The 15,215-nt window shown below is 34.6% G+C and overlaps 2 protein-coding genes across 2 annotated transcripts; both read right to left on the bottom strand.

Annotated features, from left to right (window-relative positions):
* Nucleotides 1-384: 384 nt before the first annotated feature.
* Nucleotides 385-9,460, bottom strand: LOC140873946 (ISWI chromatin-remodeling complex ATPase CHR11-like). Its single transcript, XM_073277230.1, has 25 exons — nucleotides 9,184-9,460; nucleotides 8,522-8,647; nucleotides 8,327-8,433; nucleotides 7,410-7,522; nucleotides 7,227-7,324; nucleotides 6,960-7,139; nucleotides 6,652-6,873; nucleotides 5,948-6,082; nucleotides 5,482-5,764; nucleotides 5,226-5,299; nucleotides 4,300-4,520; nucleotides 4,119-4,206; nucleotides 3,942-4,035; nucleotides 3,658-3,846; nucleotides 3,497-3,528; nucleotides 3,339-3,412; nucleotides 3,167-3,256; nucleotides 3,013-3,082; nucleotides 2,883-2,937; nucleotides 2,748-2,806; nucleotides 2,512-2,677; nucleotides 2,001-2,179; nucleotides 1,682-1,897; nucleotides 815-919; nucleotides 385-729 (listed from the first exon to the last, which is right to left on the bottom strand). Exons 1-25 carry the CDS (start codon nucleotides 9,403-9,405, stop codon nucleotides 712-714), a joined length of 3,216 nt encoding a protein of 1,071 aa, XP_073133331.1. The 5' UTR covers nucleotides 9,406-9,460; the 3' UTR covers nucleotides 385-711.
* Nucleotides 9,461-12,857: 3,397 nt separating this feature from the next.
* Nucleotides 12,858-14,254, bottom strand: LOC140876513 (uncharacterized). Its single transcript, XM_073280488.1, has 3 exons — nucleotides 13,780-14,254; nucleotides 13,459-13,547; nucleotides 12,858-12,944 (listed from the first exon to the last, which is right to left on the bottom strand). Exons 1-3 carry the CDS (start codon nucleotides 14,162-14,164, stop codon nucleotides 12,897-12,899), a joined length of 522 nt encoding a protein of 173 aa, XP_073136589.1. The 5' UTR covers nucleotides 14,165-14,254; the 3' UTR covers nucleotides 12,858-12,896.
* Between the last annotated feature and the right edge of the window lie 961 nt (nucleotides 14,255-15,215).

Here is a 15,215-nt window from a genome sequence, read left to right as displayed (position 1 = left end):
TCGAAACATACAGGACTAAAACTGAAATGTGAAAACATAAAGGACCAAAATCGCAAAGTGACAAACATACAGGACTAAATTTGCAATTTTCCCCAATTTTTTTATCACCTAAAATATGATCCGCCCTAATTAAAAGACTTTCTTTAGTTAACATTAGACTGATAAAATAGCCTTCAAATATCTTGTGAGATGACCTCATATGTACAAAGTATGGTCAAGTTTTCAAAAATTGGTTGTTGAAGAGTTTGTTCAATTTTGTCATCTTTAATTCACGTCCAAGCAAATAGTTAATCATTTGTACTATTGTTACGCAGTATTGATGTCTAAATTCAAAATAAATATATTCAATTAAACATATATTAAAACACAAGAAAACACACGATCAAACAACAAATATAAGTAACTAGGAATAATCAAAACTCGCTATTCCTCGGATATACCAATACAAAAGAAAATATTGCATGTGTTCAAGCATTATGTCACATGATGTTATCTATTACTGGTAATATTGAACATTATGCTGATTGCCTTAACCACTAATAAGCTACATTCATACATCTTTTGCTCCTCGGTCATGTATATTAACTAGTATATCCCTTGAAGATGGAGGAATCGAGCCGTTTTGGCACGTAAAATTGGAATAAGTTGCATTCCCGTTTTGATGGAGGCAAGACACTCACAAATGATACACCAAAAAAATGTAATCTGACATCATTTTCTTCTCTTTCCCTGCCAAAATATAAATCAGTTATAATTACGCCCCACATCAAATGAAGTGGAGTAAACCGAAAGAGAAACCGATGTGAAAGAATACCGAGTTGGCATGATCGTCCATGGACAATTGCTTCCGTTTCTTTTGAGTGGACGGAGGGCTCTCGGTAGCCTGTCTGGCAGCAGCACGCTTAGAGGGGGTTGTGTTCTGCCAGAAACAGAAGAATCATAGTTGCGGTTACTAAATAATAGAGATGCATGTGGTACAAAAACTCGTGTCCTAGAGACTAGGCTCTAGGCTCGGTCGAGATGAATGTGCTATTGAAGTGAAACTTAACAATTTTTTAAATTTTTAGATTATGAAAAAAATCATTTAATACATCAAAAATATAATTGACAGGCAACCGAACAACGACAAAATAGATGTTCTTCAGAAATCAAGTAAATACAAATGACTCGCATCAGATTCATTTAAAATAAGCTACTCTTTCAACTGAGACGCGCTACAAGTGCACATCGGCTTAAAGACTCACCAATATATTCTTAACAACCACAGCACCGGTAAATTTGAAAAACGGACTTGTTCAACCAAAAGTGAACCTCCCCAATTGAAACATACTACAGAAGCCATACGGTCATTTTTCGAAAAAAAATGGTTGACCAGCGTCAGATAAAATTTTAAAAAATAAATAAATAAATTTACCCCCCAAGGCACTCGCCTTGTTAAAAATTGCTGCACCTTAACATGTCAATATATGCAAGGCTAAATATCACTAACCCTCAGGTATGGAGGTACACATTGCTTAATTTTTAATAACTATGTAGCAGAATTGCTAACGTAAAGCATCACCACCAGGTCAAATAATAATGACATAATATTTCAAATATCTGCACAAAAATCAGATATCTATAGGCTACACTAGAAAGGCGCTGCATAAAGATTTAACTTTTTTAAAGAGCGAATATTCACCTTGGCTAACTTTTTCTCTTTACGGGCTTGTCTCTCCCGCTCATCATATTCTTGATTTTCCCGCTCTACCAGTCTGATAAGTGTATCACATCTTCTCGCAAGTTCTTGAGTGGTACGAGATTTTACAAACCAATCAAACCGAAATAATGGAGAAGTGCGGAAAGCAGCTTTCAGCTCGTCCCAATTCCCATATCCAAGCTTGTGAACCATACATATCTGCGGAACAATTTTTACCAGAATCATAAGTTTGAGACATGAAAAAGAATATCAAAACCATTATGTACTTCAAATAAGCTGATATCATGATTGGAAGCCTCACCATAAAACGATCACATTCTTCATTGTACAGCTTCCCTTTGTTCTGGCCATATTGGATCTTCAGTTCCAGCCATGGATTCTTGTAGCGGTCCAATTTCTTCCCTATAGCCTTCATGATCTCATCTTTCCTTGAAATTCTAGCTTCTCCTCTTTCAATGTTCTTAATAATCCTATCATAATCTAGAACCGAAGTCAAAAGAATCAGTCGTGTTTCAATTTGAGAAAGTCTAAACAACAAAAGCACATTTCTAATTCCCCAAACAGAACCTGCAAACGGTTTATAGGGGATGTTGACTCATTCCTATCACATACATATAATACCCCCTTGCAGGTAATGATCATTTCAACAAAAAAACATACATTCCCCATGAACTCGTAAGAAAAACGAAATAATAATCTACAAAGTAAAACAATTGAAAGAAATATCAACTCTTGGTGGGCAAAACAACAAAGAAATGAATGTTTCTCAAAATCGAAAATTTGTTCAAGATAGAATAATACTTGGTGCATACCATTCAATTCTTTATATCGAATTTTGAAAGCTTCAGCATATCTCTCAACCTCTTCCTCGGTTTTCCCTTCCATTTCGGAAGTGATACTTGCGATATCATTTCGACCATACTTCTCACAAGCTCTGATGAAAGTATTGAAGTCTTTCCGGCTCCATGTTGAAAATCCCTGCATCAACAGTTTCCAGGTATGACATGCATACAAGTTTGAATTCACAATGCATATAATGAAAACTTACTTCTTCCAGCAGCCGCTCCTTTTCGTCCTGCTCCTCAGCAGTCAACGGCTCTCCCACATCTAGGTAGAAGACAACATACCATGAGAATATGAAACAAAACTGATAGAACAATGGCCTCCCAATTAAAGAACATACCTTCAGGTTCATCCACATCTATTGTATCTTTTACCTGATTTCTCTGATGTAATTGCTGAAGCCATGAAACCAATTAAAACAGATAACAAAAGTAAATATACAAAAGAGAAATCAAGAAAGACGAACCCACCATTAGACAACGAACTTCTTTCTCATAGAGTTCACTAAGTCGCTGAGTGTTAAAGAACTGGAAATCATGACTGAAAATAAAAATTCAAAAAAAAAAAAAACCATTGAGATAGAGAAATTAATGGATAAAATCTACAAAAATGCAAGATGTTTACAGCTGAGGCATGCGAGGAATCCGTGGCTCTTTTGGTCTTGCAGGACCACTTTGTCGCATTGTCTGCTTGAAGTATTCTGATTCAGAGTAACTGACAGAAAATAAAGAAATTTCACTTCAACCGACAGCATACAATACTTGAGTGCATAATTTCAGCAATAGAAGAAACATACTTCCGCTTCCTTTCTCTTTTTGGTGGTTCCATCCAATTTTCACTCACAATTTTCTTGAAGTCAAACTTATCATCCTTCACACATACAAGAAGGAACCAGAAAAAAATTGAGCTCAAGTAGATGAAACCACAATAATCAGCCATAAGCATGTGATATACCTTTTCATCATCAAAAGCATACAAGTCAGCACCTGCAGTAAGGCCAAATACATAAATTAGCTTCATCAACAGAAAACATGCAAGAAACTTGAACAAGAAAACAGCCTCTAGATCAGTAAACCGGGGGGTGGTGGGGGTTGTTAAAGAAAAGAAGACCATACTATCATCCATTTTGAATTTGATAGCATCTTCAGTAAACTTTTTCATCTTTGCATCCAGTTCAGCAGTAGCCTCTTCTCCCTTGGCAATAATTCTATCTATATCTTCATCTGTTATTGTGCTGTCTTTTGAACTAAAAACCATTTCAGCACCAAATCTCACCATTTGCAGCAACTCATCCTTGTTAACAGCTGAACCAGAACACAAAAGTATCAATTTCTAGCAACTGTATAATTGTTCCATGTCCCCCACAAAGCAAGCCAATATTGTGAAAAGAAAGTCTCACTCTTTTGCTCTGCTAGTCGCCCCTGTTGGATAACCAAAGCATCAAGTGCAAGCTTTTTATAGGCTCTCTCAATCACTTTCTCCTCAATGGTGTACTGCCAACAGAATTTGAGAAAATTATGAGTGGTTTACACCTCTAAGACCCATTCTAAAACCAAAATAGGTACAGGAAAGAAACCTCGGCACAGAAACGGAAGACTTGAACTTCCTTCTTCTGTCCAATTCTATGGGCACGGTCTTGAGCCTGCAAATCAACTTGCGGATTCCTGCCATTCAACACGGCAAGGCTCGCAATGTTTAAATGTACAATAATAGGTCGACATAAAACAAACAGCGGATCGGAAGCAGCAAAGACTCACCAATCACTGTCATAAAGAATGACAACATCAGCAGTAGCAAGGTTAATACCAAGTCCTCCAGCTCTTGTTGACAGTAGAAAGACAAATTTCTCACTTCCTGGAGTGTTGAAGGCTTCAATTGAAGCATCTCGATCATCCCCACCAGTATTTCCATCAATTCGACAATAATAGTAACCACGAAATATCAAGTAGTCTTCAAGAATGTCCAGCAGTCTTGTCATCTGTTGGTACAATAAATATGAACTCGAGGAGAATGCACGAAAACAGTCTGAACAGAAAATATATGATAAGATGAGACACGACCTTTTTTACTCTATAAATCTTACATTTCAATACACCCCTAATAACCATTTCATACAACATTGCTGATTACGACAACTCTCTCACTACATTTCTCTATTACAAACACATGTTTCTTCCATCTGGTTTCTTACCACCTCAACATATTTGTTGCTGCAATTGAAAAATCAAAGTATTTGATGAAGCTCGCATATGTCGAGCACTTGAGTTCTTTACAAACCCATGAGAAAAGAAGGAGAAAAATTTGCAGTCCCTTCCATTTAACAAACTTTGCATCAATCGGCATTCCAAATTGCATTGCAAAATCATACTTCATATGCTGTGTGACTGATACGTGTCTTTCATTATGCAGATGAGTGTCAAGCATTTTCCTTTATGATCAATCACATGACATAGTAAAAAAAAATATTAAAACACCAACGGTGACATGATATATGGATTTCTTCCTTATAGCAATGGTAGTCAATGCTTCCACCCAATACCCTTTTATGGGATAGATATTTTTTTAATGCGCTATCATAAGTTGTGTGAAATACATTCTTAACGTTGAAAACATCATATAAATACGATTAGAAACATTAAAAGGTGTCTGGAGAGAAAAATCCATATTTTTTAAGGGTGTTCACCTGTGAAAATATCAAAACCCTAGAATCACGCTCCTTTAATTTTGGAAGCAGTTTGTCTAGAAGAACCATCTTTCCTGCAAATGCAATAACAAGACAATTCACAAATCAAGACAGGAAAAAAAAATGGCAACAATGACATTGCAAGGAACACACTAAAATTTCCATAAAATGATTTATGATATTCAAATTTAAAACTAAAAGAGGCATTCATTATGAGAAAAACATATACTCTTCGATGATAGTGAAAGGAACACACCAGCATTTTCAATAAGATGTTCTCCAGTCGTATAAGGTGGCCCAGGCTCAGCGCCTTGGAATAAATATGGGTGATTGCAACATTTTCGAAGCTGCATGGCTATATTAAGTAGGCGCTTCCTTTCTCCACCAGCATTTACAACCTCAAGATCTTTCTGTAGCAACGCCTTGTAGTATTGTTTTTGCATTTGAGACATGCCAACTTTGAGTATTGTCTCCTTTTTTGGAGGTAACCCTTTCTCAACATCAGACTTTAATCTTCTAAGAAGGAATGGCCGAAGAACCTTGTATTACAAAACAAAAAAATTAAAAAAGCAAAAAAAAAAAAAGTTTATTTTCAGGTCTTAATCATCAAATGACGTCTTATAAGAAACTGTTAACACAAGCTCATGATTCTCGTCTCATCAAACCTGAGCACTAAGTTTTTTACAAAACGAAATTTTTGAAAGAACAAATTGAGGGTATACCTTGTGAAGTTGCTGGACAACTTCTTGCTGATCGTTTTCCCCGGAAATTTGGAACCACTCATCAAATGTTTCAGAAGAGCTAAATATCTCAGGAAGTAAAAAGTTAAGGAGAGACCAGAGTTCATGAAGGTTATTCTGCAACATAAATACAGTTTCAGAAATGAAGAACCTGGGTCAGGACATAAACTTAATGCATGTCAGGGACTTCCAAAATTGACAAAAAATGAGAGATAGAACATTAAAAAGAAAGGAGCTGATAGAAGACAGCCAATATCCCTTTTTAACACCCCGCCCCCCTCCCCCTTCCTCTTGATACAGGAATTCCTTATAGGAAAAGAGTAAAGCAGTTTGAGATGGTTTGAAAATTTATTTTAGCTGTATCTATTATTCCTCAAGAATTGGAACAAGTGTACATTTTTTGTTACATAACACTTGCAAATCCCCTTCAAAATAAGAAGTTCGAGAAAACTTTAGACTGAGGCACATGGGGATACAAAATTACAAATCTTATTAAATGATCAACAAAATTGGTTCTAGGAGTTATGCCAGATAAAAACCTACAAAAGAAGAACAGATAATTCACTTAATTCTTATAAAATTAACACATAAATACTTCAGTCAAATATATCTGAATTATATACACAAGGCAAAAAAATATATATATATACCAAGGGACTTGAAGCACTAGAACTAAATAAAAGTACCTGAAGTGGCGTTCCTGTGATTAAAAGTCGATAGTTGGTATTATAAAGTCTCATTGTTTTTGAGAGAAGAGAATTCTCGTTCTTGATTCGATGAGCTTCATCTATAATGACATAACGCCAACTAAATCGGCGCAAGGCAGACTTCTCTCGAATGGCCATCTCAAAACTTGTCACACAAACATCAAACTTGCCAGCAACTAGTAACTCCTCTCGTATATATCTCTGAAATTGAGTATTAGTGAGACAAAATGAAGTAAAAAATGTCATCAATAAGACAGATGAATATCTCAATTGTACTGAAAGCATACTCTTTCATCAGGATTTCCAAGAAATTTCACAGCACGCAAAATGGGACAAAACCGCTTGATTTCATTCATCCAATTGCCAAGTGTAGATTTGGGAGCAACAACCATATGAGGGCCTGTAATCCCTCTAAACTCATGCAAGTATCCCAAAATAGAGATGGTTTGCAATGTTTTACCGAGCCCCTAAATTTGAAAGGAAGAAAGAAATCATCAATTAAATAGAAGAGATTACTGCAGCTAGTGAGAGCACATATTTACTCATATACCTACCATTTCATCAGCAAGTATGCCATTAATGCCATTCTCATACAATCTTATCAACCAATTTAAGCCAGCCAATTGGTAATCCCTCATCTTTCCTTGAATACCTGCAGGACAAAAGCGCCAAGGTTATGAACACTAATTCATCAGATTAAAAGAGGATTACCACCCCATGAAGCAGAAAAGTCTTACAAGATGGTTGTGCCACAAGCCTTGTATTTCCACTGCCAGATAGACCTTCCTCCTCCTCTTTGAGACACTCTTCATCTTCTTCCTCTTCAGTTATTTTTGAAGCATGGCGTCCTCTGCAAAAACAATTTTAAAAAAAAAGCAGCCACATTATGGCTTGTTCCAAGTCCTCGACTTTCAATTTTTTTATTGGGGGGTCCAGTGTGATGATAGTTTATGATTGAACATCCCCAGTTATGTGTTATTAAATTAGTATGCATCAAACGAAGAATGTCAAATCTCAAGCTCACATGGAACCTCAGAATCATGCCATATTTATTGGCAGTGTCATAAAGCACTCTCCATTAAGTGTCAGGATCTTTTGAATGCAAAATTCTAGCAAAGAGTTGATGCATCATCATTCTATAAATTATGCATGTCATGCAAACATAACAAATTTGATGTCTCATGGCTCTCCAAAATGAGACTTATCATCCCTTCAGAGGGAGAAACTGGTATTAGCGGCAGCACCAAGGCGACTTCTTGAGGCGCTATCGACCAAGTTGGGGATATGTTTACACAGCGCTTTCAATCGGAAGTTTGTCTATGAGCATGTTAGAAGTCCTAAACTTTCAATTGGAAAGTTTGTCTGATCAGCATGTTAGAAGTCCTAAACTTCTGGACTAAGAGGAGTGTTGGAGTCAACTAATGATTTCTGATTAGATAAATGATACTTAATGATTCAGAGTAAATCTAGGAGTTACGTAAATTTCCCCATTCAAAGAGAGCTTAAAATGAACAAAAGAATTTCATTCATTCCCTCGTAATGTATTGCTCACATACTAATTTTTCCGCCTCATATATCTGTGGAGATCATGTTATAGATAGATTGCACTGGCACACTAAAAAATGCTCCGAACAAATATCAGCATGGTGTTCACCTTCCTTTTGCCTTCTTCTGAGAGGAGGCCTGATCACCCTTAGCAAAATGAGCAAACAACTCCGTCTGCTGTAATAGATACTTCAAACGACCCTTTCCTTTGTTGTTCTGCTCAAAACAAACCAGTTGAAAAAATCTCAGAAGATAAAACAATAATGTGAATATGTTACTTAACAACAATTTTCACAATGTAAACCATGTCAGCATCAATAGCAGCATTCTGGGTCTCTAGCATATCTCTTATCTTCTGCTTTTTCAATCGTTGCATTTCATTGAGTCTGTGCTTTTCACGTTTGGACACTTCATTTGCAACATCTTCATCCTGTAAAACAACAGAAGCCATAAACAAGCTGGTAAAAACACAGAAATAAATAGAAAAGATATCTTCTAAGCTCACAGGCATTCAAGAAGCCCAAATACCAACAGAAGGAGCACAAACTACCATTACATGATTTGTTTTCAAGTTACCAACAATCAAAAGGAATAAATTCCCAGACCCAACCATAACTGATCGAATACATTAAACCGCATGTATCAAAAGTTCACGAGGTGCGTGCCTTGCTAAGCTTAGCACCTAGAGACATGCAAGGCACAAACCTTAAACGAAATGCGCGCACTTAGGGCGTAAAGCACCTATCTTGGTGCGCTTTACACCCAAATTGCATTTTAAGCAAATGTTTAAGACGCCTGAACCCGCCACTTCAAAAATCACCACGAAAAAAAAAAATCCAACAAAGCCAAACTACTCATTCCCAAAATTTCTTAGTTCAAACGCCCATATCTCGAGTAGACCTCAGTGTCACATGTAAACCACCACACGCTTCACATAGCTAAGGCAAAAAGGCGTGACTTTCGCACCTCTTCTTCTTCTTCGTCGTCTTCTTCTTGAGCAGAAGCAGCAGCAGCAGCGTTGGAGTCGTCCTCCTCCTCGTCGTCAAAATCATCGGCGGTACGAGCGACGACCTCGAGCTCCTCCTCGTCTTCCTCATCGTTGAGATGATCCTTGGCAACATCTTCTTCCTCCGAAGAATTGTACACAGATTCGTCCGAGGAGTACTTCGCTCGAGAGGATTTCGCCATTCGAGGGTTTGAAAATTTTCAATTCGACAAATGAATGCCTGGGAGAAGGAGATGAAGAGGTAGAAGAAAAAATGTGGAGCCAACGAACTTATTTATATATGGAATGGGCTAAAAATGAGTGCCGATTCCCGCCATTGGGTTTAATTTGGGCTTTTAGCCCAAACTGCACAAAACCAATACAGTGGGCTGGGTTGACTTAAAATCCCAAATATATAGACTTTTGAGCCCAATATCTTCCGTCACCATTCAATGTCGTGACAATTTCCGAAGGGTGTGTTTACTAGGCTTGATAATAATATGATAAGATTATTAATTCAACTTCATCCATTGTTTATTTAAAAAAAATCAAATCTCTCAAAATTCAAAGCCCGTCATTCAACCTAATTAATGAGATTAGGCATTCTTAATTACATAAGGGATAACACATCCTAACAAAAAATTTGTGAAAAAAAATACACATAAATCTTAATCTACCCTCCTTCAATTCTTTTATTTCCCTCCCAATTTTTTTCCCTCTCTCTTTTTTATAACTCAATTTATCAATTTTATTATTTTTAAAAAATACATATTTGTATACCTAATAATTTTGATAAATGAAAATGCATCTATGTGAATCAATAATAATTTAGTTCAAAAAGATCTCAATCCAAATTATATGAATACAAAATTAAGCATAAGATTGTATATCATAAGTGATGATACCGTACCGAAATTTTCGATATCGGTATATGATTTTCAAATTTTCGATATTTCGGTATACCAAAAAAAGTCGGTATATACGGTATCGATATGATACCGCGTATACCGACATTTTTTTTAAAAAAAAACAGTTTAAAAAATCGATATACACGGTATCATACCGATACTGTACCGAATTTCGGTATTCAATACGATATCGATATGAATTTATGTCATACCGAAATTTCGGTATCGACATTTTTGGTACGGTATGTGGTGTTCGTTGAATACCGTGGTATACCGTACCGAACCACCCCTGGGTAAAACTGTCATTCATCCTTCAATCATTATTTCAATCTCAAAATTAATAACTCGAAGTGAACATGTTATTGTTTATCTATAATTATTTTAAATCCTTCAAAATAATTTTAATAATCATAATATGATTTATCCACGTGTTATCTCATCCCACTAAGTAAACGCAGCCGAAAAGTTTGTCATCACTACGCTTTAAAATTCATTAATGTTTGGTTTTAAAAAAAATTAATTAATGTTGCACTTGAATGGCGTTACTAAATTTAATTCACAGATATTTGATTTGGTAGGTACTATTTGAAAGAGGTTCTAAGAATCACTTCTCATAAATCTATGGATTTCAATTATAATTCTATTATTAACAATGAACAATAGATCAAATCATAAATCAACAGTACTTTATATTAACACATTCATTATATAAAATAAAATAGTTTTCAAATGACACATATTGAGAGGGTTTGAAATACATCTTAAATATCATGTAATATTATATAAACTTGATGGAAGCGTGATAATAATGAATTATATATAGTAGACTTAAAACTTTATTTGTTGTATTTGTACTTATTTGGAATTTTTATTTATGATGTTGCGCTTAAATCGTCGTATTTTTATTGTTTGTAGTTTTAACTGAAATTAGAAGAAAGCTTTAAAAATAGAAAAGAATGTCAAACTTTGCAATGACTCGTTCGAATTAATGATCTGGAAATAGGAAAAATCATAAAGAAGAATGCAAAAGAATTTAGAAAAATAGGTGTCCAGAGCGTGTGCTAGGTCTAAAAGCGGGTTCGTGAAATATTATGGAAAAAATTGCTGCAAATAAACCTGTGTAGATCCTTATCCGGACCCCACACGAATAATCATGTGTCCATTTGCGGAAAATTTCCTTACTTTGTGCAAAATTTCAAACTTTATATAAACTTTTCATTGAATTAATTGATTTTTTTGACATTGAATGAATTGAAAATAGGTTTTTATTAGGGAATATAAAAGAAAACTTTGGCACAGCATTGGGGGATTTTGAAAATTTTGAAGACAACGACTATGGCTTAGAGCGAGGGAAAGAAGACGCACGCCATTACTGAGATTCTTCTTCTTCTAATTCTTTTCACGAGTCTTTTCACTGAGACGACCATGATATTGCCAAAATTTTAATCGGTTGTGTATTGGAGTGATTAATGTTTTGATTTATTTTTATTTTTGTTGATTGATAGATTAATAATTAAAATAGGGGATTTCATCGTAAATTTATATAATTCTTGCTGGATTAAAATCGATACATGATAATAATTGATGTTGGTACGTACCGTTGTGTGTTCTCGGTCATTTAATTTTAATTTCTTCTAATCTATCATTTAATTTAATTGTGTTATTAGACTCATAATATATTAGTTTATTTTAATTAGTTTAATTATTCAAAAAAATAACTTCTTTTATTTTAATTAGATATATTAAATTAAATAATTTATATCATATTATTTAAACAATAGTCTCCTCTCCATGCATCCAATTATATTATTAGTACTTGATGCACTTGCTAGAATTCTCAACAAAAATCGTTTGTTAGGGTGTATTTGAAATTTTCATCGTTACTTGTCTAAACAACCAAAAATACATTTGCATTTCTTGAAATCCAAGGATTTAAACCTTTCATGAAAGCACAACCTAAATGAGTTTGACGAACAATATAGTAATATTATTATGTAGGAGATAAATTTAAATTTTCTTGATTACATATTTATCCCAATACATTTATATGAGCAGGTATATTATGAGACAGATTGACCTGATCCCTATATGGAGTGAAAAATATTATGTTTCATGTTTCAGGTTAAGTTATAAAAGATTCGTCTCGCAAATTAACATGTGATACGGACACCCAGTCTCACATAACTTTTTCATAAACATGATATTGGCGATCAATATATAAGCAGCGATGCAAATGTAATACAAGCTATTTTTACTTTTAATATATTATTCCATTATTTTTCCAATCAAAAGATCAAAATCTAGGAAAAATATATATCGGAAAATGAACACTACTCGTATAAATAACATTCCTACATATTCAAATTATACCATTGCAAATTGCAATGGTATACAATCCGATTTTGAAAAATTTAGTATGTGCATGCCAGTCTTTATTTCTTGTAAATCTAAAAAAGAGGGGAATCAAATTCTTCAAATTAAAATAATAGTTGGGGCATTCTTTTAATTTGCATGTTAATAAAAAAATTTGTCACGCCTATATATTTACTCGAGTAGTACGTACCATTATAAGGTCCATAATTAACCAAACAAATATAGATTGAAATCTCCCTCTCTTTTTCAATCCCACCCCCCTCCTTTTTTTTTTTTTTTTTTTAGGAATGAAATATCCCTAATTAATTTTCCAGCACTATAAACTTTTTTATGTATATAATTTGTTAATAATTAGTGGCATGTCCTCTCTCATCTAATTGAATTGGAATCATGTGGAAACATTAACAATTTCTTCAATTCGCCTTCGTATCGGTTGTAGAAGTCGCATCATCAGCACTTTCCTGCAACATCAACAGGAACCAATATATTTTTAATCAACTTTAAAATATAAAAACTTTTTCATGATTTTGTGAATATTTTTTTTTCGAACTGAGAAAAGATTTGTTGCAACTAGTCTAGAACCGGCCGAAAAGATTGGTTGGATACCAAGTTTCGAAAACTTATATATATATATATTGCGGGTGTTTTTATATTTTCGGTTAATTAAGACACCAATATAAATTTTAGTCCACTAAACTTCTCAAATTAAATCTAGTCCTTGGTCGTCTTAGTGCTCATGAAGTGACACTAAAAAATGATGATAAGATACCAGATACTATCGAAATTAAATAACTGAGTAATAAATGTTCAAAATTACATCAACCATGGTCCATGCAAGGTCAGAAATAGGATTAATATTGCTCAAGTTACAATACCAAATATATAATTTTTCCCTAGAATAGTGTTTAAATTATTATAATTAGAATAAAAATGAGATGTGAAAGTTATGATAGTGGTGGTAATTAGGAACATTACCTTTTCTCCAATATCATGAGTCTTCTCTTCTCCTACAGAGGCCGTAGACGCTTTGTTTTCATCAATTGTATTCGTAACCACTTGGTTTCCTGCAATATCCTCCAATTTAAGCCCCTCCTCTACAAACAACAAAAAGCTAGCCAACTATTGAAATTGATACATGAGTTAATTCCTCAAAGATTCAATACGTACAATATTATAATGACAATATTTGATATTGTTATAAACTAAAACCCCTGCATGCATGCAACACAATGACAAGATAAAATATTGCAGCAGAAATTAATTAAAACTCTGGTAATTAAATTCGAATACAAGAACCATTTTTCATTGCGGGATCATCGTCCTCTCCAGATTTCGCAGAAGCTATGGATTCTTCTTCATGGTTCCTCGACGTGTGATCACCACCCGCTCCATCGCCTTCTTTCGAATCATCCGAAGAGGTACTCTTGGGATTTCCTTCTCCTCCTTCGGCAGATTCGCCGTTTTCGGTGTTGGCTAGGGTATTTTCCTTTCCGTCCTCCGTAGGTTGGAATATTACGGCATCTGGGATATCATTTTCCTTCACGTTTACGGATTCATTCGAGGCGTTTTGGAGAGGCGCCGCGGGGACGACGTTGGAATCTGATCTTTTGCTCTTGCTTTTGGTAACATGAGTACTGGTGTTGGCTGTCGCAACGGCGTGCTTTGATTCCCCGCAACCCATTATTGTTGTTGTTGTTGTTGTCGGCTCGATGGAGAGGAAAGAGATTGTTGGACTCAATTTCCTTTCCTCGGAGAAGAGATTGAAACAGAGAATGAATTTAAAGGGGGGGAAATGTTCTTCTCTTTTTTTGTTTAATTCACATGTTTTTGTTTGAGTTTTATAGGGTTGAAAATGAAGCGTTTGTTCCGTTGGTGTAGGGTTGAGGAATGGCATTTAATTTTAGGCTTTGTTCGTGTATTTTTGTTTAGTTAATTAATTTAATTTATAATTATTTGCCATGTAAATTCCCTGTCCTGCATTGGTTATTAACTGTTCTTACCCCTTTATTCTTCCCTTAGAAATAAAATTTATATTTTATAAAAGTAATTAACTACAAGTAAATATTTTTTTTATGAGGAGGCGATTCACACACATACAAATGTTAAAAAACTCATTGGATACATTATCCATGTTTTTGAGGTGGAAAATATGAGATGAATTTTATTGTGTGTGACATAAGCTTTATTTTACATCATATGAGCCATGTGAAGAAAATCGAAGTTAAATAAGACATCTTTCATTTGATTTATAATGATTTAGGGGGAAAAAAGACCAAAACCAAGAAAAACCCCAAATTACTGGATGAAAATCAAAATTTGACAACTTACGAGACTAAAATAAAAAAAGAGGCCAACTTATAGGACCAAATCTTAATTTTTACCCAAAATATGTGAGACAATATATTTTTAAAAACTAGGTCTATCGGAGTTGCATGTCATAAAATTAAGGAAAAATAAGTTTCTTGGTCCATTAACTTATCCATGTTTTGGTTTTGGTCCATTAACTTTTTCGATGTGGGTTTTGATACACTAACTTTGCATTTTCAGCATTTTTTATCCAACTGCATACGTGTCAACTTTTGATTGGTCCAAAATGATTACGTGGACCAATCAAAAGCTGACACGTATGCAGTTGGACCAAAAAACACTAAAAATGCAAATTTAGTGTACCAATACCCAAATCAAAAAAGTTAATGGACCAAAAACCAAAGTGGGTAAAGTTACTAGACTAA

This window comes from Henckelia pumila, chromosome 1, assembly GCF_033568475.1.
Source record: "Henckelia pumila isolate YLH828 chromosome 1, ASM3356847v2, whole genome shotgun sequence".
Lineage (NCBI taxonomy): Eukaryota > Viridiplantae > Streptophyta > Magnoliopsida > Lamiales > Gesneriaceae > Henckelia > Henckelia pumila.
This window is presented reverse-complemented; position numbering and strand designations above follow the sequence as displayed.